Raw genomic sequence first — 25,254 nt, 5'->3', positions numbered from 1 at the left:
TAGTAAAAAAAAAATCCGGCCCCCATGAGGTCTCAGTTGAACAAATCCGGCCCTCTACCTAATATGAGTCTGACACCCCTGTTCTAGAGAATCACACAGCCACAGAACTAGATCTAGCTTAGCCAACCTGCATCCTCCAAGGTGTAGAACAAAGCTCATTTGCTTACACAGGAGCTCAGGAATGGAATGAGTTGCCTTTGACCATCAAACAGCCTGAACCCAAATAGTTTCAAGGTGACAGTTAGGAAATGGCTCCTAGAAAAAGTCCAGGATTAAACCTAGTACGTCGTCGTCACTGTAGTCAAGTAGTATTTTGTTATATTTTATTGACTTTGCTTTTTATGATGTAGGTAATGTTGATTGTGTGATTATATGTGGTTATGTACTGTATATTATGTGCTGAGACCAAGGACCACAACGGAAATAAGTCCATGACTTTTTGTGCTATCCTTGACATTTTTATGATGCGTGACTTATTTTTTTTATCATGTATTCTATCAACTGTCCAATAAACTAAACTAAACTAAAGAGATGAATGCCTGGATAAAGGCCTGCTTTTTTTCCAGTGGGGTCCAATAAGACATAATACAGACATAATACATCGGACTTCCGATACAACTCAGACAGCTGCTTTCTCCAGAAATTCTCTGACGACTCGGCAGTTGTTGGATGTTTTGATGTGAGGTGGAGTACAGGGGCACAATTGAGGACTTTGTAGTTTGGTGTAACCACAACCATCTACAGCTCAACATATCAAAGACTAAGGAGATGGTTGTGGACTTTGGGCGGAAGAGGCCCAAACCAGCTCCAGTTACCATCCAGGGTACGGAGGTGGAGCTTGTCTCCAGCTACAAATACATTGGAGTACAGCTTGACAACAAGCTGGACTGGTCCACGCACATGGAGGCTCTGTACAAAAAGGGTCAAAGCCGGCTGTATTTATTAAGAAGGCTGAGATTGAGATCCTTCAACATCTGCAGGCCTCTACTGTGCTCCTCCTACCAGTCTGTGGTGGCCAGTGCTCTGTTCTTTGGTGTGGTGTGCTGGGGGAGGGTGCTCGCACAGCAGACAAGAACAGAATAAATACACTCATCCGGAAGGTGGGCTCCACCTCTGGGACTGAGGTGGCAGAGCGGAAAAAACTCCACTCCATAATGAGCAATCCTGCTCAGCCACTCCATGCCCTGGAGGTGGTTCGGCTGAGCACCTTCTGTTTTATTTTACGTTCACTTACACTTCGAACTGCTGTGCATTTTAAGTTGCTGCTTTGTGTTTGTTTTTATGTTTTGTTTTTAATCATGTGTGCCTATGTCTCTGTGTTTTTTACGCTCCAATCACTGCAATCCAGCAATTCTTCTGGGACACTCAATAAACTTGAATCTTGAATCTTGAATCTTGTAGGCTGATCCCGCCCAGGTGCAGGACTGAACATTACAGGAAGTCCTTACTGTTAGCTGCCATCAGGCTTTTTAATTTGCACACTAAATAGTAAATACAGGGTTCCCGCAGGTCCTTAAAAAGTCTTAAATTAAAATCAGGGAAATTAAGGCCAAAGTAGAGCCTATGTATGGGAAACTGTGGTAAAATTACTATTAAAGACCAATAAACTAGAAGTTAGGGATGTCACGATACTAGAATTTATACTTCGATACCGATACTCAGGAAAATATCGATACTTGATACCATTTTCGATACCACGGGAAGGGGGGGTGATGACACATCAAGAGGCATAAAAATAAAGTTAGACAGATGGACGGACAGACGCACACTTCTCCATAATCTAGGCCTGATAAAACGTTTAATTTAGACAGCAGATTAGCCCTGCTATAGCCATCAGAACACGTTTAGCTTGTTGAAGAAAGGAAAGCACTGATGGTATCAAAACTGTTGCAAATGAGTATTGTATCCATTTCAAATTGTTAGTACTAATACATTTGGTACTATCGATACCTGTTGCAAATGAGTATTGTATCCAATTCAAATGTTCAGTATTGATACTTTTCGATACTATCGATACTTTTGACAACCCTACTAGAAGTTAAAAAGTATAAAATGATTTATTTACAAAAAAAGTCTACAGGGCCCTTTGGTTCAGCCATTCTCACCTCTTGCTCCTAATGACTGACCCCGGAAATCCCTCACTCACATCCCTTTATAACTTTTCCCAGGAAGTCCTAGGATAGAGAGCAGCTTGCTGCAGATAGCGCCCTCTAGGAAGAGGTATCACAACAATTTCTAAATTCTCACCACAGAAACACTGTTGTTCATGTGTTGTTGAGTTGTCTCCTGTGCCTGTGTACACAGATGCCTCCCCCGAACCAGACGGCAGCTCCCGACCAGCCCTTTCCCCTGCCCCTCTCCAGAGAGGAGTCTAGGATCCCCCGACACGGAACCGGACAGAACTGGGTCTACCCCTCTGAGCAGATGTTCTGGAACGCCATGCTGCGCAAGGGGTCAGTTCAGCTTCTCTTACACCAGACGCCGTTTCACATCTGAACAGTTAGCCTCCAGTCATTGTCTATGACAAGTGAGTGACTCTGTGCAAGGCATGCCAGGATTAGAGTCCATACCCTCTTCTAAACATGAAGTCTGGATCATGTCCGGCTAGCCAGAGCAGGATATTTTCCGGTTTTACCTTTCTAGACAGGAGTCTTTGTTTAGAAACAGCTGGAAATGGTCCGTATTCTCTCTGCCGATAGCGAGTAGAGTGGGCGGGGGGATGGGGTGCCGTAGGGTGTATCATAAAAAGAAATGTGATGTGGAAACCGCTTTAGCGAATCCGTAACCAAACTGGATTAAAAAACATGCAGTTTTAACGGAACATGCATTCCGATGCATTCAGGCGATAACGTGGGGTGGCAATGTGCCAGAAAAAGTGAGCGCTTGCCTTTGTTACATCGCCCAAAAGCCGCCAGTCAAAATAGTGGTCGCACCGTAACACTAACATTACACTGTGGATTATTTTACAAGTGGCATTCAAGTCATATCTGACTAGTTTTCAATTTATTTCTCCCCACAAAAGTTAGGCTATATGTCTCGATATAGGCTGATGCAACTCTTGCATTTTCACATAGCCTATAGAGCTGGGTATTGGTTTAAATTTCAAGAATCGATTTGATTCCAATTCACAAGGTTGCGAATCGATTAATCCCGATTCGATTAGATTCCGATTCGATTAATCTCAATATCGATTTGGTTAGTGATACCAAAACGTGTTTTTTGAGCTGTAACCTGAATTACATGACTGTCCAGTAGGGGTGCTCCAAAAAATCGATTCTGAAAGGATCGCGATTCTTAATGCCACGATTCCTGGATCGATTCCAAACTCCCAAGAATCGATTCTTAAAATCGTTAATTTTTTTTTTTTTTTTTTTTTTTTTTACAGTGCACCTGAACGCAACATGCAAGATACCGGCTGAATAAGTGTCCAAATGTTCATGTCATTTGTGTACTGTACTGCCACGGTGCCACCACCTCTTGCATTTAAGAACTCTGGTTAATGTATTCCCCCCAAAATCTATAAATCCTTCTCAAAGTCTACAGATCCCCCCCAGCCTATAAATCCATCTTATCTGAAGAACATAAGGGGGGAATTTAGGCCCTGACTGTAATACAGAAGTTGAATTTGAAGTTCAGCATTAATACATTTGTAATTTTTTGTCTTATATTTACCTTTGTGTGTTATTGCAATATAAAACTACATAATTGAGAATCGATTCTGGAATCGAGAATCGTTGGAATCGAGAATCGTTGGAATCGAGAATCGTTGGAATCGAGAATCGATTCTGGAATCGGATCGTGACCCCAGGAATCGGAATCGGATCGGATCGTGGCTTAGCCGGATCGGAGCACCCCTACTGTCCAGTTATGTAACACAGGGGTTCCCAACCTTTTTTGCGCCAAGTAGATACATGGGGAAAAAAGCTGCGGACCGGTTGTCAATTTTAATGGTGGTGACAAAGGGTAAATAACAGCCTTTTCATCTGTCAATAAAGACACTTTCACAATTATGCACAGTGATTTGATTTCAGCCTATATAATTTCTAAAAGTAGATGTTAATGATCAAACATTTCCATTTATGTAGCCCACAGTATTTGTTTTTGTTTCAACTACAAACATAAATAAACGTCAACTTGAAACTATGTTTCAACTACCACACAGCATAATATTTTAGCCTTTTTTTTTTTTTTAATAAAAAAAATCGATCTCTGGACATATGAATCGATATCAAAGGATTAAAATAAAAATCGATACAAAATCGGAGAATCAATTTTTTTAACCCAGCCCTATTAGCCTACAAGACAGACAGGTCGGGAGGAAAATAAACCATTCAAGCCGTTTGCAGCATTTGAGGATACCGTGAGTTTGCTCATTTAATTCGTTGATATAACGCTAAGCGATTGCTTGAACGATTAATTAATTAATAGGCTAGTGAACGTTAGCGGGTACTTTAGCCTATGCAGTAGGCTAAAAGTAGTAGGCTATCATCTCCTTGTTGCATTTTTAAACTGGCAGATGGGGGAGAAAGAAATTATTCAACTTTTACTTGTTGACTCACCTAATTTGGCTTTCTTCCAAATAATCCAGCCACGTAACTAACGCTATGTCCATTCATGAAAATAATGATCACTGGGACATAAATGGCTTGTAAAGTGCCATTTAACCACCCGCCCACTAAGACATACATGATGCGGAACATGAGCTGCCGGTGTTAAACAGCCGTTTTTCCAATAATGCTAATACTGTACTAGGGGCTCAGATGGTCATGAGCCGCACTCGCGGGAGTGCGCATAAGGCGGCTAATTGTTTCTAAACATGCAGGCCGACCGGCTAGCAGCTGGTTATAATCCGGATTTCACTGCATGTTTAGAAGGGGTTCATGTGAACCAGGCCTGTAAGGCAATCAGCAAAATTGTTTTGTTCTTAGTTCCATTTTCTCTTTGAATGGAATAGGGCCGCAACTAACGATTATTTTCATTATGGATTAATCTGTCGATTATTTTCTCGGTTAATCGATTAGTTGTTGAAGCTTGAATCAGAGAATTTTGACTTTTTATTATGGATTCGGGTTGTCCGTATGTACGTCCGTCCGATTTTGTTAACGCGATATCTGCGGAACGCCTTGACGGAATTTCATCAAATTTGCCTCAAACGTGGACTTGGACTCAAGGATGAACTGATTAGATTTTGGTAGTCAAAGGTCGAAGTTCAAGGTCACTGTGACCTCACGAATGCCATTTCCAGGTTCGTTAACGCGATATACCTCAGGAACGGCTTGACGGAATTTCTTCCAATTTGGCTCAAACATCGACTTGGACGCAAGGACGAACTGATTAGATTTTGGAGATCAAAGGTCAAGGTCACTGTGACCTCTCCAATGCCATTTTCAAGCTCGTTAACACCATATCTCATGAATGCCTTGATGGAATGTCTTCGAATTTGCCTCAAACGTCCACTTGGACTCAAGGATGAACTGATTAGATTTTGGTGTTCAAAGTTCAAGGTCATTGACCTCATGACCGCCCGTTTCATGCTCGTTAATGCGATATCTCAGGAACGCCTTGACAGAATTTCATCAAATTTTCCTAAAACGTCCACTTGGACTCAAGGATGAACTGATTAGATTTTGGTGGTTAACTCATTGAGTGCCAGCCACTTTTGGAAAACGGATGCTCCCAGTGCCAGAGTTTCAGAGCGTTTTCAGTGATATCTCGAGGCCCACAGAATATTGTGTGATATTACTATGTAAACACCGAACATGCCCAAAGAACGATGAGACTCTCTTCTATCATCAAAAGTTTATTGATATCATTTTCCGTTCTTTAGTTATCAGCCGGAGAAGATAGGTTGATTTCAGCAAAAACAGACGTTTCAAATTAGAAGCTGAGATAATGAGCCTTTTGTGAAATGAAGCATTTCAAGCACATCACTGACTCTGAAGCTAATATTTTCTGATGTAGTGACACCTCAAAAATAATTTCCTTCAATAAAAGAGCAAAAACAAAGGAATTTTGATGGCAAAATAATATTTTTTAGCTGCAACCAGCAGCGCTGGTCTTGATTTACTGCTGGTGGGCATCAGATATTCTAGCTTGTGTTTTGCCAATCTTTCCATCTAGCCTGCTGTCTGGGTCGGTACGTGTTGTATGGTGCCCTGCGTGCCCCACCCCGTCGCTGGCACTCAATGTGTTAACGTGATATCTCAGGAATAGTGCTGCACGATTAATCTAATCGCAATCGCAATCGCGATGTCAGCACGTGCGATTACATAACCGCAAAAGTGTGCGATTATTATCATTTTTTCACGTATTTTTGAGTGTGTGTGTGTGTGTGTGTGTGTGTGTGTCCTCTAACGTTACACGCGACGCAGCAAACACACGTTTCTCTGCCATCACACTGTGGGCATCAACACTATAGCGGGAGGCTTCTCCCATGCACTCCCGCAAATAAGTAATTTTATGCGCAGCAAAGTTACATCTTACCGAGAGGGAGAGAGAGAACATCCATGATCGCTAACAGCTAGCTATGCTAATAACTAGCTTGCCGTTCAGAAACGCATGTAAACAGCTGAGTGTTTAGTGAGAACGTCAGTAAAATAAGGAGAGAGCTGCAGGTGCTTATGCAGAACTAGTGCACGATTAAGTGCACAGTGGGTAATGACCCGCTGTGATGAAGAATATAGCGAGATTAACAAGGTTGATAGCAAAACACTGTCGCAGCTGCACCTCCAGGCTTCAACTAGCGTTAGCCTGTCACATGACGCCTTCATGGTCCCTCGATAAAGTCTGCAGAAATATGCACGTTCCCTCACCTCTCTCTCAAGAAGCGTCACGTGAGTGTGGCGTTTACGGCCATCTGTCGCTACAAAATAAATAAACGGGGTGTATCATTGTATTACTCGACAGACATGTAACTAACTTTGCCAGTCTGAGCCATCTTCTATGTGCTGTAACACAGTGCAGTTTCTATTTTTCTGGTGTTTCTTTTTTACATGTTTGGGACAGGCAAATGTCTCAAAATGTTTTATTTTTTTGGAAAGATAATTTTATTTCAAATTGTTTTATTTATTTAGTTTTAATATATTTTAAATTGTAACATATTTCATGTATTTTAGTCTGTGATACGTGAAACCGTGGTATTTTTGTCCAAGATTATCATACCGTCAAAAACGATACCTCTTGTTTATTATATCGCAATCACAATCGCAATCGCAATATTGTCCACCCTAATCGCTAATCGCACCTTTCCCCCAAATCGTGCAGCACTACTCAGTAGGGCTGTCACGATTCCTCGAGTACCTCGAATAACTCGAATAATTAAAATGATCGAGGCCTAAATGATTCGCCTCGACACGGCATTTAGAGTAGAGACTGTGTTTCTCACGGACGCTTACTGGTGTGGCACAGCGCTCTTCCGGGGTAAACACGTGAGAACACATGATCGCAGACAGACCAGAGATGGACCCCGCAAAATGGAACGAGGCGGCGGAGAAAGCAGACAGGAGGAGCCGGGAAGGGAAGAACCAGGGCCGACAAAGCGACCGAAACTGTCTAAGTGTGGGACCATTTCACGCTGAAAAAGGACACAAACTCAGTGGTGTGCAAGTACTGTAACGATACTTGCATATCACAACAGTACCTCGTCAATGCTTCAGCACCTGAACCGTAAACATCCAGTCTACGCATCCACCAGCGCATCTACGTTGAGCGGAGCAAGGTAATGTAACGTTAACTATACACAACGCTAATGTAAATGTATGCTAATGATTGCTACTTGATATTAAGACTAGTAGTAGTTGTGCTGCTGGCTTGCCACGTTGCCAATATGACTATTAGTAACTGCATTCACGCTGCATTTTTGTGATGTGGCTTGCTGTTTTCTGTGAGAAATACAAAGCTCAACCTATTAACGTTAGCGGCTAATTTAACAGCGTTGTGTGTGTGTGTGTGTGTGTGTGCGCGTGTGTGTGTGTGTGTGTGTGCGTGTGCGTGCGTGCGTGCGTGTGTGTGTGATCACACTAGCCTGTTGGTGTGTGAGAGTGAGTGTGTGTGAGAGAGAAAGAGTGTGTGTGTGGAGAATGTACATTTACACACCCTAGACCGGTCGACTCTTCTCATGATGATTGCAAACAACTATTTAATTGGTGCATTTTAGGCTCCAATTATTACACCACCTGACCTGTTATCTTGCTATTCTGATATTTGTGTCAATAATAGGCAAACAGGTCTAGGGTGTGTAAATGCGCATTCTCCAGTTTTGTTATGAACTTACCTAATAAATATCAATATTAATTATTATTTCACCTCTTTTTCAGCGGATCACAGCGTACTATGGACAGCTTTGTAAGGACGGGTGAAAAAGATGAATGGTGCCACTGCCAGTTCTATGCAATTTAAAAATAAAAATGTTGTTTTTTCTAAGAAAGAAACTAATGTAGTTGTTTATTTGAAGAGATTTATCTTATTTTTTGGTGTATATTTACGATAAGCCTTTGAAAACACAAAAAAGGGTTCTTATCCGATTACTCGATTAATCGATGGATTATTCGGTAGAATACTCGATTACTAAAATAATCGATAGTTGCAGCACTACTACTCAGGAACTCTTCTGCCCTCACCATGTGTTACATGTGTGGACACGGCCTAGACAGCGAGTTAAACACTTCTTCCAAATAAACACTCGACACAAGATCCAAGGTTTGAGCATTTAGTGGAAGCTTTCTTTTTGTGAAACTGTAAATAGATACAGAAATAAAGACAGAAATGAATAAATGAATGTACTATATGACAATGAAATCACACAAATAAACTACACAGTTCACCTACATGATGTGAAATAATGTTCAAATAAGACAATTCACCAAGGTAAACCAGTAACAATTAGTTAGCACAGTTAGCATTGACTGATTTTGTCTGTACTGTATAGTCAAGAAAAAATAGCGATGCTATCGGAATAATATCGATATCGGCAGATATGGATATATATTCAGATGGGATCGGAACTGAAAAAAAGTGGATCGGTGCATCACTAGGTCAAGGTCACTGTGACCTCTCGAACGCCATTTTCAAGCTTGTTAACGCGATATCTCAAGAACGCCTTGACGGAATTTCTTTCAATTTGCCTCAAACATCCACTTGGACTCAAGGATGAAGTGAATAGATTTTGGTGGTCAAAGTTCAAGGTTACTGTGGCATCATGACTGCTCGTTTCATGCTCGTTAACGTGATATCTCAGGAACGCCGTGACAGAATTTAATCTAATTTGGCTCAAACATCCACTTGGACTCAAGGATGAACTGATTACATTTTCTTGGTCAAACGTCAAGGTCACTGTGACCTCATGAATGCCATTTTCCAGCTCGTTAACGCCATATCTCAGTAACACCTTGACGAAATGTCTTCACATTTGGCTCAAATGTCAAGTCTGGACAGATATGCATGTCGACTGCTCACTTGTTGGCGGAGGCATATATCCGCGGTGCGGTTGTTCTAGTTTCTTAAAAAAATACTCAAAATAGCCATAAATTATTTTTCTGTTGATCGACTAATCGATTAATCGTTGCAGCTCTAGAATGGAATATATTCCCAAATTATATGACTCATCTGTCATCTTATAAAGGACAAAAAGTAAAATGCATGGAGGAATGTGGCAGAGATTGTTGGTAATCCTGGTGTGTAACGTTGCATGAAGTAACTTATCAAATATTTTAGCTGCTAACTTTAGTTCTGGTCTGTTAAGCAAGTAATGTTAGCTTACTACATGTAGCCTACCTATCTCATCACATCCAAATAGCTCTAGCCTTTTACCTAGCTAGCTCATTAGAAGAAACCATAATTTCAGGAATATGCTTCATACATATTTAGCTTTTATCTTTGTTGTGTCTCTCCACCTCTGCTGCAGGTGGCGCTGGCGTGAGGAAGACCTGGGTCAGCAGGATATGAGCAACATCATTAAGATCCACAACCGCAACAACGAGCAGGCCTGGCAGGAGATCCTGAAGTGGGAGGCTCTGCACGCTCAGTGAGTCTGTCCACCCTCTATAAGCTGGCCTCAGCCAAGCATTTAACTCATCGTTTGTTTTAGCTCTGTAGCATTCTTCATTTGTTATGGTACTGGGGCGTCCAGGTAGTGCAACGGTAGATTCCCTGCCTACCAAAACAAGGGTTGCCGGTTCGAGCCCCCGTGTTACCCCTGGCTTGGTCGGACATCCATACAGGCATAACTGGCCGTGTCTACGGGTTGGAAGCCGGATTATGGGTATGAGTCCTGGTGGCTGCACTAGCTGAACCTGAACCTGAGTTCAGGGGGAGGGGAACTGGAGAGAATAAAGAGGAACAAGGCAACAGGCAGCAGCATCGTATTGGCAAAGGCAGCAGGCAGCAGCATCATATATTGGCAAAGGCTACACCCATCAACATGAAACAGATTCTTTATTCAGTTCCCATTATCTTCCTGCTCTTCCTCATACTGTAAATTGATGGCATACTTTGCCATGTCATTGCAGGATGGACAAAGTTATTTGATGTGAAATGTGACTTTTTAGTGTGTGTGTGTCTGCTCTCCAGAGAATGCCCGTGTGGCCCGTCTTTGAAGCGGTTCGGTGGTAAAGCCAAAGAGTTTTCCCCCAGGGCACGCTTACGCCACTGGATGGGGTGAGTGAATTCAACACTTCATCACTCTTTCACAAATCAAATGCATGCTGTATGCCATAACACTTCTGACAAGAAACACTGCTCCTGGGAAAGTTCTCATACTGTGGCTTGATGTGGCAGACGTGGCTCAAGTCAAGCCGGAGTAGGTTAGGCATTCCTAACTGCGCTCACACTGTGAGCAACTTGGTTGAGGGATCGCTCTATTGTGACTGATTGTGGATGGTGTATCTATTTGATTGCTTATGCAAGTGTATAATTGGGTAGCATTGATTGAAAGAAATTTGTTTTACTTCAGAGCTTCTACTGATTTCACTGCTCCCCCACCCCCTGTACCATGATTAGGGCTGGGTATCACCACTGATTTCCCGATTTATTTGATTCCGATTCACATGGTCCCGATTCGATTTCCGATTCAATATCGATTCAGTTGGGGATATTACAGTTACAATACCAATTTTGCTTGGATATGAAAGAGATTCTCAGAGAACTAATGCTGTGAATTGTACAAGGAAACCTCTAACCTGGTGCATTATTAAAAGCATTGATTACATTAGGAATTGACCCCAAAGCAGTTACATTAGTGTAGGTGTGACATCATGTAGTGTAACATCTGTAAACTGGTATGGTTTGGTACAATATGGATCTGATTCCTGTCAGAGAATTTCTTTGCCTCCGCCGGCGAAAGCCAGGCCGGAGGCATTATGGATTCGGGTTGTCCGTGGGTCCGATGTTCGTTAACGCGATATCTGAGGAACACCTTGATGGAATTTCATCAAATTTGCCTCAAATGTCGACTTGGACTGATGGATGATCTGATTCGATTTTGGCGGTCAAAGTTCAAGGTCACTGTGACCTCACGAATGCCATTCCCAAGTTCGTTTGGTGGTTGTTTGGTGGTCAAAGGACAAAGTTCAAGGTCACTGTGACCCCAGACTGTTCGTTTCATGCTTGTTAACATATGTCAGGAACACCTTCATGGAATTTCATCAAATTTGCCTCAAAACTCCACTTGAACTCAAGGATGAACTGATTCGATTTTGGTGGTTAAAGGTCAAAGTTCAAGGTCACTGTGACCTCACGAACCTCCTTTCCAAGCTCTTTAACTCGATATCTCAGGAACGCCTTGACGGAAGTTCTTCCAATTTGGCTCAAACGTAGACTTGGGGCCCTATCTTCGTACGGCGCTATCGTTTGCGCTGCTGTTTGCACGCCTCTTATTGCTATCTTCCCTGCGTCTTAAGCTATCGTCTGCCTCCACCATCCAGTTTTGCGCTGGGATCTAAGTGCAGACACAGGTCAGGTGTAGGCGTGGCCCAGGTGTGTCCGTGGGCCTCTAGCCTATTATCTGCCTCCCGCAAGTGTCATTTTGTGCTCTGGCGAAGATACCGTCGCTATGTTCCGAGCGTAAACAGAGGTTTGGGCGTTGACCGTGCCAAAATAGGCGTTCCAGCGCAATGTGTTAGCAAAAATGGCCTTGGGTGCTCTCAAGTGATTTGCTGCCAGAAACTGATTTCGCTCCGTGGGACCGCGCACAGCGCTGCCTCTCCCCACCCTGTGAGTCCCATGGCCGGCCCAAAACACCCAGGGCACCAACCCACCCCCACCACCCAGCCTGCCTATCCAATTTCATAACGCAAATCACTTTTTGGCACAACACCTGTCCGGCCAGTACAGTAACCTCTTTCCCTGCAATTGCACGCAGGCAAGACCAGCCCATAGCGCGGATGGCATGACGGCAGTCAATGGCTTAACCAGAGTGGACAATTCTGACATAGGCTATTGAAATAGGCTAGAATTAAAATCTCACACATTCCTACCCTATTAACTCATTGAGTGCCAGCCACTTTTGGAGAACGGACGCTCCCAGTGCCAGAGTTTCAGAGCGTTTTCAGTGATTTCTCGAGGCCCACAGAATATTGTGTGATATTACTATTAGGGGTGCACCGATCACGTTTTTTGCCACCGATCACCGATTGCCGATCACCTATGAGAAATATCTGCCCAACCGATCATCGACCGATTACCGATTACGATCACCGATATATATATATATACGCCCTGGGGTGTCCGTAAAAACACGAGGCAGGAGACAGATGGGAGTTCAACCGTTTAGTTGTCAGTTCTCTTCAGTACAGTACAGCAGTATAGGCTCTTTACAGCATTATGACAGGAATAGTAGGATTGTGTGTGGTCTGGAAAAAGGAGGCAATAAAATATACAAACAGATCAGTAACCAAGCTTGCTGTTATATAGGCCAATTATAGTGATAATTAACAACTAATAATATATAAATGATAATTAGGTAAACTGTAAGTCAGTTACTCTTAAACACCAGTCTTGAACCATGACTAAAGCCAAAGAGCTCCCACTCATAGAACCGGGGTTATGCACAATAACCGTCATACATTGGGATCCGCATCGAACGAACATCAAAACGACCCGCCCATCGAGGCCGAGTTACAGTGTTATAATTAGCCCGAAACATCCTATGACCCCAGGGTACATCACTGAGGATACGTCCCAGTTATGCATCCATGCGATGTTTTTTCTTTCTTTATTAGTTAGCCTGGCCTAGCCAGTGACTCATAGGAATAGACTATGTGACAACCAGGAAAGACTGGTGACTACTGGAGAGTCAGTTGACAGCCGGAACAGGGACGGCACCCGGGTAGCAGTATGGGTTAGCTCCCCAGCCTGCGTCTTCCGTGAGGAAGAAGCCCAAAAACCCACGAGAGGCCTTTTAGGAGGGCCATTCAAGCCGCAAGTGGAGACTGCAGTACCACCAAGTACTGGTACTGCATAGGGATGGGCATTTCTAGCAAAAACACTATTCGAAATTCGCTGGCCAAATTCGAATTTAATTCGAATTTCGAAAAAAAAAAAAAAAAAATGTAAAAAAAAAAAAAATGTATTTTTTTTTTTTTTTTTTGTGAGTGAAATGTTGCATTGTCTCCCCTGATTCTAAGTCTACGGCTTTATTAATTAATATAAAAAGCTTCTGCTGTGGATTTTTAGCTCAAACAAGCATTGCACCACTGAAGTAAAGAACATCAATCATGAGTGGTTCATTAAATATTTAGTAGGCTCAGGTCTGAGTGCCAAAGGGGTGCCAAAGTCACCCCCTCTCCCTCTTCATGGGATTTCATCCGCCATTCAATTTTCCATAAACCTTGCTTAAAATGCTTATAAAAATTGTTTTACTTGCTCAAACCAAGCGATTTGACTATACTTAGAATCAGGGGAGACAATGCAACATTTCACTCAAAAAAAAATTTTTTTTTTTTTTTTTTTTTTTGAATTTCGAATTTCAATAATAAAAGTCGACCTTGATAATAACAACGATTATTCGAAAATTCGAAATTCGATGCCCATCCCTAGTACTGCATGGTGTCCACTAAGATACCATCACCTCGGAATGAGATGTTTGGAGCGGGGGAGTCTGGTGCAGCGCACAGGTCGTAGACCTGGTGAGACGAGGGAGGATCCCGGCCGGGTGGCAACCCACAGAGCTCGGTCCCTCTACGTACCAGAGCTCTCTCCCTCCCCCGGTCCCGGCAGAGTAGTTCCGGAGCAGCGGATTGAGTGGCCCTGACCGCATGACCACCTTCGACCCTCCCTATAGGGCTGACCGTGGGTAGCTACTGGGACGTAAGTTGGGGCTTGGCCAGCCCCGGCTGGGTCACCTGGGCGAGGGTGTATGATGTTGCGAGACCCGAAACATCCTATGACCCCAGGGTACATCACTGAGGATACGTCCCAGTTATGCATCCATGCGATGTTTTTTCTTTCTTTATTAGCAGCACTATGAGTGCGATCTACATAATGGTGACAGGGTTACATGACGGGAGAAACAACAGAATCACAAGCTACACACGAGCTAAACTCCATCTGAGTAGTGGCATTAATTAGCGCAACAGACAATCAAACCGCAAGTGCACGCCTAAACAAACGTTATTGCAATGATTGCAGGTAGATCGATCTAAAACCAAAAGGGAATGCAATACAGGAATATTAACATAACTAGAACGGGCTAAATTTGCTGAAGCAAATTTGATTGTGCTTGCTCCCGCGTGACGCTCCGCCCCCCTTGCACCGCCCCTGCCTTAGACCCCACCCTCCCATCCAGTATAAATACAGCCTCAATCGGCACTGTGTAGCTCAGACGTGTTTAGGCGGTTGCAAGGGTGTATTAACTGGTTGCTAGGGTGTGTTTGGCTGATCGCTATAGGGCGTTCGTAGATCGTTGCTAGGGTGTACTAATTAGTTTTGGGGGGGAAATGGGCGGGCCTTTGTGAGTACAAGTGGGAGGAGCCAAGGAAACCAGGGCAGAAATAATTTTGATCATATAAGCTACGGTTCCAAACTTACGAACCAAAACGTAAAGAGGGCAGCTATAGCGCCACCGTGAGTTTAATCGGTATAATTGTTTACGCCAGAGTAGAAGAGTACTCTATGAACCTATGTACACAATTTGGGAACAGTCGCTCTTACGGTTTGTGAGATACAGCTACTGAATGCTGCTATAGCGCCCCCTATAGGCGAAATGACACAATTTTATTTTTATCAGCACAGAGTACATATGTGCATACCTGGACCAAGTTTGGTTCGGATCGGACAATGTGGTCCGGAGTTATGGCGGTTTTTGTGAAGTAGGCCCCACCCACCCCCACCCCCTACAGGCCAAATTACACTTTCTTTTCTGAAATCAGCTCAGAAGTGTCAAGTGTCATACAAGAAGGAAGGCTGGCCATAATTCCAATGAATCAGCACTTCCTGCCGCCCTTCAAAATAAAACAATTTAGAAGGGACAGGTTCTGAATGCTGCTATAGCGCCCCCTAGAGGCGAAATGACACAATATTTGTCCTATAGGCTCAGAGTACATCCTTCCACACCTGGACCAAGTTTGGTTCGCATCGGACGATCTTTGTGAAATAGGCCCCACCCACAGAACTTTGGAAGTCGATTATATCGCAACGGTGCGGAATTTCAAAAAAACGCAAAATAAGTTTTGTGCGGGACAGTCCACACACGCTCTGTGATGTGGTTTGGTGAAGATCGGGCAAAATTTGAAGGAGAAATAGCGAAAAAACGCTTTTCGACAAAATTCAAAATGGCGGAAAATCTAGTTAGACGGAAATGGGCGGGGCCTATATCAGCAGATGCGGAATGACCCAAGGAATCCAGGGAAAAAATAATTTTGAATGTAGCCCTTACGGTTCAAAAGTTATGGACCAAAACGTAAGGACGGCTGTTATAGCGCCACCATCTGGTCAAATAGTGGAATTTTCCCGCACAGAGTAAAAGGTGACTCTGTAAACCTACCTACAAAGTTTGGTAATAGCAGGTCATACGGTGTCTGAGCTAGAGCTAATTTAATGCCAACGATTTCGAAACCCCATTCAAGTGAATGGGGAAAAAAATCGTACGTTAACGCCAATATCGCGAAAACCGGCGAACGAAACCCTTAGCAATCCAAATGCACACGATTCCTCAATGAGCCGCACGTTTTGATGTCTCCCATGTCTGTGTAGTGTGAAAACTGTAGGAGAAATGGCGAACCAAACTTTTGACCAGAAGAAAACAGAATAAAGAAATAAAAAGAAGTATGAGAGATTCTAAGATTGTGCTTGCCTATCTGCAAGCACAATAATAATGACTTACTGGTTGGTCATATACGCACACATGGAAGAAGGGGATTAGAACATGTTCAACTGATGTCCAAAGAAAGGAAGAAAGTCCGTCTGAACGGAGCGCACATCCACATACTCAGCCGCACACTTTCGCTTCCTTCAAAGTGCCCGCGGGAACATCAATGCTTGCGTGGAAATTGTCTGTGTGTGCGCGTGCACTACCCCGACTACCACAGTAGCACCGTGTCAATCTGGGACTTTAATACACACGGACTTAACAGCATGCAAATGCCTCGGTAGGCGGGAGGACTGGAGGTAACTTCTCTCTGCTGAGGCTGCTCTAATCACCAGCTGATTTGTGTGATTCAAAGACGCAAGGGGTGTGTTGACAGTCTGGTGCGGTGTGTGCATGGAGGTGAGTACACTGACGAAAGCAAAGCGTGTGCTTTGCAACACAATGATATAAACGTTAGAGCACAATATGAAAGTTAAACGATAGACATTGAAGACATGAAAATGGGCTGCCTCATGTTTCTCACGTGCAGCATGATCGGCTATGCGATCGGCAACATTAAAGGAATATCGGAAACAGCAGATCACATATTTGAGGTCCAAATCGGCCGAAACAGATTGCGTGTCGATCGATCGGTGCACCCCTAATTACTATGTAAACACCGAACACGCACGAAGAACGATGAGACTCTTTTCTATCATCTGCAAAAAAAAGTTTATTGATACCATTTTCCGTTCTTTAGTTATGAGCCGGAGAAGATAGGTTGTTTTGAGCAAAAAGACACGTTTCAAATTAGAAGCTGAGTTATTCCGCCTTTTGTGAAATGAAGCATTTCAAGCACATTCACTGAGTCTGAAGCTAATATTTTCTGATGTAGTGACGTGGTGTAGTTGTGTGGTGCCCTGCGTGCCCCACCCCCCTCTCCCCCCTCAGCTGCAAACTCCTCCCCACACTAACACACAGCCTAACACGCACCCAGTCTATTTTCGGAGCGCTCCGTTTTTGTGCGCTGGCTCCCAGCGTGACACGGAAATGCCAAACCGGACTGCAGGGAAAGGTTTGGCTCTTCGGCGTCGGGTGCTGCCTTTCTGGCGGCTAATCGTGTGGAGAAACTATGCAGACAGACAGAGGCAGAGGGGCTCAGTTGTGGGCGCGGATTGACTGCTGTTCGCAGCCAACGTCAGCTCCAGACAGAGCAATCTATACGGCTCTGGCTGCAGCATGAGCGGTTTCTCTTTCATCACGGGGCTTTTTCCTGCTGTTTTCCGGACCTTTCTCTAATCTGGAGAGCACTGTCGCCACCTAATGAGTCCGTAAAATAGGTTAGAACACGGCTCTCTCGAATACTCGATTCTGATTGGTCAATCAACAATATTCACCGGTCATTATTTCTCGACAACCGACCGCTGCTCTGCCACACCTGGATTAATCAGTTGGTAAGAGCATTTTGTCCGCAGACGCTACTAATTAGGCCAACCAGTTGCAGCTGTGGTTTCTTGTGTGCCAATTACGAATGAAACCGCTTTGTGTTGAAAACGCTATTAAAAAATATATTTGAATAATTATTTTTGTCAGATTATTGAATGATTTAGTTGTAGGCCGTGTTCTAAGCGGGATAATGTATACTGAGCCGGTGATTACTGGAAATAATGACCTTCAGGTGAATATTAAGCCCTCCGCTGCGCGTCGGGCTAAATCATTCACCTGTCGGTCATTATTTCCACAGTAATCACCGGCTCAGTATACATTATCCCTTACTTATACACCTTCAATAGCTATAATATTTGTACAGGAGATGCCTGAGGCTTTGATCCACGTCCCACCGTCAAAAAACGCAATTGACGAACATACTCGTCCTTGGCACTCTACGTTAGTATCTGAATTGACGAACATACTCGTCCTTGGCACTCAATGAGTTAAAGAAACAAATATTTTTAGTAGGGCTATCAAAGTTAACGCGATAATAACTAGAGATGCTGCGATCCGATCATGTGATCGGATATCGGCGCGATATCAGCCAAAAAACATGGATCGGATCGGATCGGATTCCAGCGAAAATGACCGATCCAAGGCTCCGATATAAGCACTCCATTCCATGACTCCGCTCCAGGATTTCTATCCAGCATGCAGCAGCAGCAGCAGCAGCAGCAGCACACAGAGGCCGCGTTGAGCCTAGGATGGCCAGTAGTGATGCGCGGGTCAGGTTTTTTTAAGGCGCGCCCCAACCCAACCCATCATTGGAGCCAGCCCGCCCCGCCCGCCCCGTTAAAATATCTGAAAATTCCGAACCCAGCCCAACCCAGCAGCCCGCAACGGCCAATTTAATGTAATATGTCTCCGGACGCAGGCGGAGCACAGCAGAGCTTCCAAGGTGTGCAAAGCAGCTAATAACTGTCTCTCTCCCCCCTCTCTCTCTCTCACACACACACACACACACACAGACACTCACATCACATGCTGCCGTGCGCGACAACAGTTGTAGCCTAGGCCTGCTCTGTATGAGTTGCGTTGCTGCTTTCATGTCGGTCTTTCTTCAATTAATCCATGGTCTTCAGATAGCGCGACCGACTACGCTTCCCCAAAGTGCGGATGGCGTGACCGCGCAGTGTTTCAAATGGAGGTAGCAGGTATAGAGGTAGGCACTAGGCAGGCTACAGAAACAGTTCTTATTCTTCCCCATTTCTTTTAATTACCTCATGCGCTCTCAATTGACCATGTTGCAGTAGTAGGCTAAACGTAGTAGTGCAGCAGGTGCGCACACGGCTTGCAGATACGGCCAGACTCGCTGTCTGATTTCTTTTAATTACCTCATGCGCACTCAATTGTTCACAGCCTATACTCACGTTGCAGTAAAGTTGACAAATAGATCACAGTCGAGTCCACAACAGAAAATCTGCGGTGGCATTATATGGACACTAATAATTACAGCGAATAATCCTTCCAAAATGTTTGTTTTGAGAGCACATAGGCTACCTCATTGAAGCGTTTCTTTACTCCATGTAGGCTATAGAGAGTGCAGCAGGAGTCTGTCTGATTGTGTGTACCTACATGTGAGAGAGAGTTAACGTCTTTAAGGTTAATTACTCTGCGTGTTTCATTGCTCTAAATTATTTAATAATGTTGCTTTGTCACGGGCCATATCGCCCAGCCCTAATTTGATTGTTATGTTTTAGTTTTACATCAAATGAATTAGATGAACTAAATCGTTTACATACTATATTACCAAAGCACACACATACATACCTAACCCTAAAAATGTTTGTTGCCTGCTAGCTATCAGACAGAATAGAGAGACTTAAATATGTGCTGTATCGGTATCGGATCGAAATCGGTATCGAATCGGGTATCGAAATTTGATCGGAATCGGATCGGTTTTGAGCTAAAATATCGAAATCGGATCGGAATTGAAAAATCTCGATCGCAGCATCTCTAATAATAACGCGTTAACGCCACTATTTTTTAACGCGCGATTAATGCATGCACTTTCTGTGATGTTTGAGCCTTGGTCCGACCCGTAGTTTGGGAAATCAGGAAGCAGTAACGTTGATAGCAAGCAGAAAGAAACCTCTGTGAGCAGAAAAGGAGGAAGAAAATGGGTATAATGGCAAGTTCATCTTAACACATTCAGTGCCAAGGACGTCTGTGCACGTCCTAAAAAAAAGTAACGTTCAGTGCCAAGGACGTCTGTGGACGTCCTAAAATCATAATTCATATTATTCCATAATTCTGCTGTTTAAGGTCGTACCCAGCCAGTGAGCATGAATCCCTTCAAGGGATCACACGGCGCCACCTTAAACATCGTCACAGGAGCTGCTCCACCCACCTCAGATCCTTTACTTTGTACAGGAGACAGCGGAGAAAGCCGTGGAAACCGATGCATGCTTTCTGCCAGAGCCGTATATATTGCTCCGTCTACAGCGAGAGTGGGCTCGGCTGCATCCGCGCTCACAACTGAGCTCTTATGCTTCTATCTATCTCCACACGATTTCCTAGAAAGCCAGCATCTGAAGCCGAACGGGCCAAGCCTTTTCGTTCAGTCGCGTTTGCCAGTGCATCATTTCCTTGATGCCCATCAAGGAAATGATGCGCGCAGCAAAGCTGGGATCTGTCTGGGGCAAAAACGGAGTCGAGAAAGCAAACTCTGTGCGTGTGGGAGGAGCCCGCAGCTCAGAGGTGGAGAGGGGGGGGGGGGGGGGGGGGGGGGGGGGGGGAGAGGGGTGTGTGGCTGCACAGAAACCACACCACACGCCACCACATCAGAAAACACCAGCCAGAGTCAGTGAATGTGCTCGAAATTAGAGTGCAAAAGGTATTCATAAAAGGGGCTATATCTTGGAAAGAAAAAAAAAACGACAGAAAACCCTTGAAAGTGCACTTTTTTGAGAGGCTGTAATTTCATAATGGAACTGTCTAGAAACAAAATTTCTTCTTTGGAAGAAGCAGGAGTGTTCAATCTTTCATTAAAGTCCAGCCCCGTTAATATAGCCATAATAGAAAAAATTCTATAGCTGTTTTCAACTGAATGGAAGTGAATCTGGCACAGGCTCCAGACAATTTTACTGAAGCGCTGTGGCACTGAATGTGTTAAAATTGAGAAGATGTCCCGCATTTTGGGTGAGGGAGAGAAAGAGAGAGCGCGTTAGCGCGATCAGACCGCTGCAGAGAGAGAGACACACACACACACACACACACACACACACACAGACGGAGAGCGGGTGGGGGGGGGGGGGGGAGGGAGAGACTAGAGAGAGAGGCAGAGAAAGCGAGCGAGCCAGACAGAAAGTGAGAAAGACGGGAGGGCAATCAGACCAGAGTGAGAGAGACCAACGGAGAGCGGGAGAGAGAGAAAGCGAGGGGGAGAGAGAGCTGGCATGCAGCTGCTCCTGGATAGCACGGTTAACTTCACACAGTGCAGCCTGAAAGATGTGTATTCCCAGTAACTAGTAGCAATAATAACAATATACCAATGGCCAAATACTTACCCATACTAATGATAATAGCTACTACCCATATTAATACAACAGTGCATCTTTGCACAAAGCTCCCATGTTTAAGGTACCTCAGTTTAAGGTAGATTTAGAACAGATAAAAAATTGTGCGATTAATTTGCGATTAATCGCGATTAACTATGGACAATCATGCGATTAATCGCCATTAAATATTTTAATCGATTGACAGCCCTAATTTTTAGATGTGTATGTTATAGCATAATGAACGAAACGTCTAATTACAGTAAGCGCACGCTTTGGGACATGGATATTCACTGCGTAATTGCGCGGCGGCCCTTTGTGTTTCAAATGGATCGTTCCGGCATCAATTTTCGTTATGAATCCGAACTGGTTCATCCTCCAATTCTCTCCCTCTCTCTTCCCTCTCTCGTTCTCTCCCCTCTCTCTTTTCTCTCCCTCTCTCGTTCTCTCGCCTCTCTCTCCCTCTCTCTTTTCTCTCTCTCTCTCACTCTGTCACTCTGCTTGCACTCAGCAAGAAAGAAGCTGCTGTCAGAGACGTGATGGCGGTGACGCTGTGGCTTTTAAGGGGAGTGATCACAAACTTGTGAATACTGTTTTGGGCATAAACACGCCTATGAGGTTTCCGCCGAGATGACGCGACGTGCAGCGGGCCAACACGCCCACAATTAGGGCTTTGCGCTTCGCTATTCCAGCGCAAAACGGGTGCTAACGCAAAATCACCGCCGTTGCGAAGATAGGGCCCTTGGACTCAAGGATGAACTAATTACATTTTGGTGGTAAAAGGACAAAAGTTAAGGTCACTGTGACCTCACAAATGCCATTTTCAAACTCGTTAACGCTAGGGCTGCCCCCTCCTGATCGATTGGTCGGTCGACGTGCTCTTGGTCGACGAGATTCACGTTGTTCGAACAATCGCTGGTGTTAATAATTTCATAGGAGAGATTCAATTTCATAACAAGAAAAGCGATCCGGAATGAAGTAACGTGCCGCGGAAGCAAGTTGCAACACGGACCTTTTCTAGAAGCACACAGGAAGGGATCCAGGCTAGAGAGAGACAGGCCCAATTCCAATTCGCCCCCTTACTGACTCAAGCCCTTAGAGGCGCGTTCACGTGAAGGGAGTGAGGGCTTAGGGATGTCCCACGGTGAAATCGCAAAGTGAATGAGGGCTCAGAGTGAGCCCTTTCTGCCCCCTTACCGTAAGGGAGCAGCTATGGCCACTTACGGAAAGGGAATTGCCCACAATGCATAGCGTTGTGACATAAAACGGGGAAGGCTGCAAATATCTGTCAAAAAAATAAAAGCACACACGCGCGAAACGAACGCGGTGTTTGCGAGTGCGCTGGAATGCCTTAATTGACAATGAAACATTACATTAATAGGGATTTCAGATTAGACAAAAATATTATATCAGAGGAATGCAAGTAGTTATTTTACACAATCCTAAAATAATCATCGATCATTTCTATTACAATTACAATCCACAACTTTGTTGATGAATGACAAATAGTTTTACCGAATCTGTATTGTACAGTATTGACATTGTGTATAATGTTGGGTGACATGTCATTATTATGCTTATTTTACTTATAATTACACATGTTGCAGATTGCAGATTTTGCAGTAGGCTACATTTATTTTTAAATGACCTGTTGTCCACTCTGAGCCAGAGCCTGGATGAGAACAGACTCATCAGGGAGTCTATCCCTCAAAGCGTCTTGACAATAAACAATATATAGCGAGCCCCAAACCTGCCAGAGTCAACATCATCTTGTCAAGTGCAAAGGGCTCTGCTGTCCCAATCCTCCTATTTATCCAATGTGGATCCCTTCCACACTTGATGACTCAACCACTTTCAGATGGCGGCCATTAGAGGGACTGAGGGTTCAGGGCTTGAGTCTTTAAGGTGCTCTTATGCTCGAGCAAAGCTCCGTGGGGGTGGGGCCCCGCGAGTCTCCGTAGTCACCGTGCAGACCTCGCGCTGGGGCAGATGCCATTATACTCAGAAAGTGATCACCATGTATTGTACAATGGTGAAAACAGCCCGTGAAAAGTCGCAATGAAACGCTGTGCAGTACTGAGTGCACTTTCACTCTCAAACGACCGCACATGAAGGACTCACCAAACTTGTTTTTACTGAAAGCCGTTTTTACTACTCAGCCCTGATAGCCTACTACTCTGTGCTGCTTTTAATCTCTCTCAATAATGCTCTTAACACAACACATTTACTTGGTGAAATGACTAAAAACGAACAGTTGCAAATCTAAGTTTATAGCCTACCACATGGGTCAAGAAATGTGGCGAAAACACAGCTCAGTGTTCAGGGCTCAATGGTTTGAATGCGGCCATGTTTGGAGAGAAGCTCGCGCTGTTAGAAAAAATATCAGGCACAACGCGAGCGGCCGCTGGAGCTAGCGAATAACCACGCCCAACAAATTTACGTAATTTGACGCGCCCGCCCCTCGCTCCACCCCCGCGCCCTTCACGGCAGGGTGAGCATAATTCAGCCTTTAGGGGGCGGATTGGAATTGGGCCACAGGCTAATAGTTAGCAGGTTACAGTGCTTATCTTCCCCTTCTGTGAAACCACACTTCTTCAGAGAAACCACAGAAGGGGAAGATAAGCACTGTAACCCCATCCGGGGCAGATCAGAGTTGAGTCGCTCGGTGATGTTGTTAGCTTAGCTTTTAGCTTGGCATTATTATAGATATCTGATGTCAAGATTATGGACGTTTCAATTCCATTACCGCTCGTGTGGAATCATGCCACATATCGACAACAACAAACAGCAGCGGGAGATGTTATATGTGATGGACACCCGGACAGCAAACGGAGTGGGCTGTCGGGACTCCCAGCAGACGATGGTTAGTTAGATATCGATTTCATGTTCTCATAATTATATTTACAACCATAATGAACCGCGATGTGACAGAAAAAGTGACATTTACAGAGCGCAAGCACCTTGCCCCGTCTGCTCTCGTTATAGCCTGTTTGAGGAGACTACTCAGAGCTCAAAATCTTCCGTGGGCATCCGAATGAAGCCAAACATATTTCGGTGAGTAAAACATCATATTTTAAGCTGGAAATGAGGACCGTGGTGTAAAAAAACGAAATTCTCCTTTAATATCGATATTGGATGATTTGTTCCTGAGAAGTTTGTTTTTTATCTAGTATTTTGATTTCTCTTGCTGTGACCAACACCTCCCGTTTTGGATGTGCATAAGTGCTCTTCTATCGATTGGACTTCATGAATCGATATCAGCTCCTTCAAATAAATATCAATTCAATATCGATTTTTGTTTAACCCAGCCCTAGTCTTGCTTGCCAGACTATCTCAGTTTCGCACTGTACCCGCGCAGGAGAGAGATTGGCTAGCAGGAAAAAAGGCTCTGTTATCTTTACAACCATCCACTGAAAGTACCAAGCAGGCCTGCTTTATTGCACAATCCAAATCTTTGTCAAAACGTGATATTTTCTGCGTGTAGCAACGCTAGTTTGTTAGCTAGCGTTGTTGTTTCACAGTGGCTGAGGCATTTGAGAGCGACATGCAGGCAGCGGAAGGGAAATCCCTTTCCGCTCTGACTGAAATGGTTGGAGCCAATGGCAGCGCTTAGACCCACAGCCTGCTTCCAGGCAGTCGGACTAAACCAGCCCTAACTGCGATATTTGGGCGGGACTGCATTGCGCTATACAATTTTGGATATCGTCAAAGCCTATTATATATACACTCAGGGTCGGATCTACCATATGAGCAACCTGGGCAGGTTTTTGGTCGGGCTCCCCAGAACTATGACACAAATCTAAGACCAATCAGAATAAAATAAAAATAGTTTCCAAGAAGATTAAGTCTCATGATTGAGTGTCATTGGATGGCTGTGACCACGGGCGCCGGAAGTGGAGGTGCTTATGGTGCTGCAGCACCCTCTGCTGTTTTGTATTGGAATTGCAATGTCAATATATATATATTAGGGCTGTGGTGATTCACTTA

General features: G+C 44.2%; 1 protein-coding gene across 1 annotated transcript in view; it reads left to right on the top strand.

Moving 5' to 3' along the window:
- Positions 1-25,254, top strand: part of LOC310794660 (holocytochrome c-type synthase-like) — an 84,966-nt gene that overhangs the window by 41,076 nt on the left and 18,636 nt on the right. The window contains exons 4-6 of the mRNA XM_083656659.1: positions 2,305-2,453; positions 9,902-10,021; positions 10,567-10,653. Of these exons, the coding sequence (XP_083512785.1) occupies positions 2,305-2,453; positions 9,902-10,021; positions 10,567-10,653 (356 nt within the window). The remainder of the gene's footprint in view (positions 1-2,304; positions 2,454-9,901; positions 10,022-10,566; positions 10,654-25,254) is intronic.

Source organism: Poromitra crassiceps, assembly GCF_964638095.1.
Source record: "Poromitra crassiceps genome assembly, chromosome: 2".
NCBI lineage: Eukaryota > Metazoa > Chordata > Actinopteri > Beryciformes > Melamphaidae > Poromitra > Poromitra crassiceps.
This window is presented reverse-complemented; position numbering and strand designations above follow the sequence as displayed.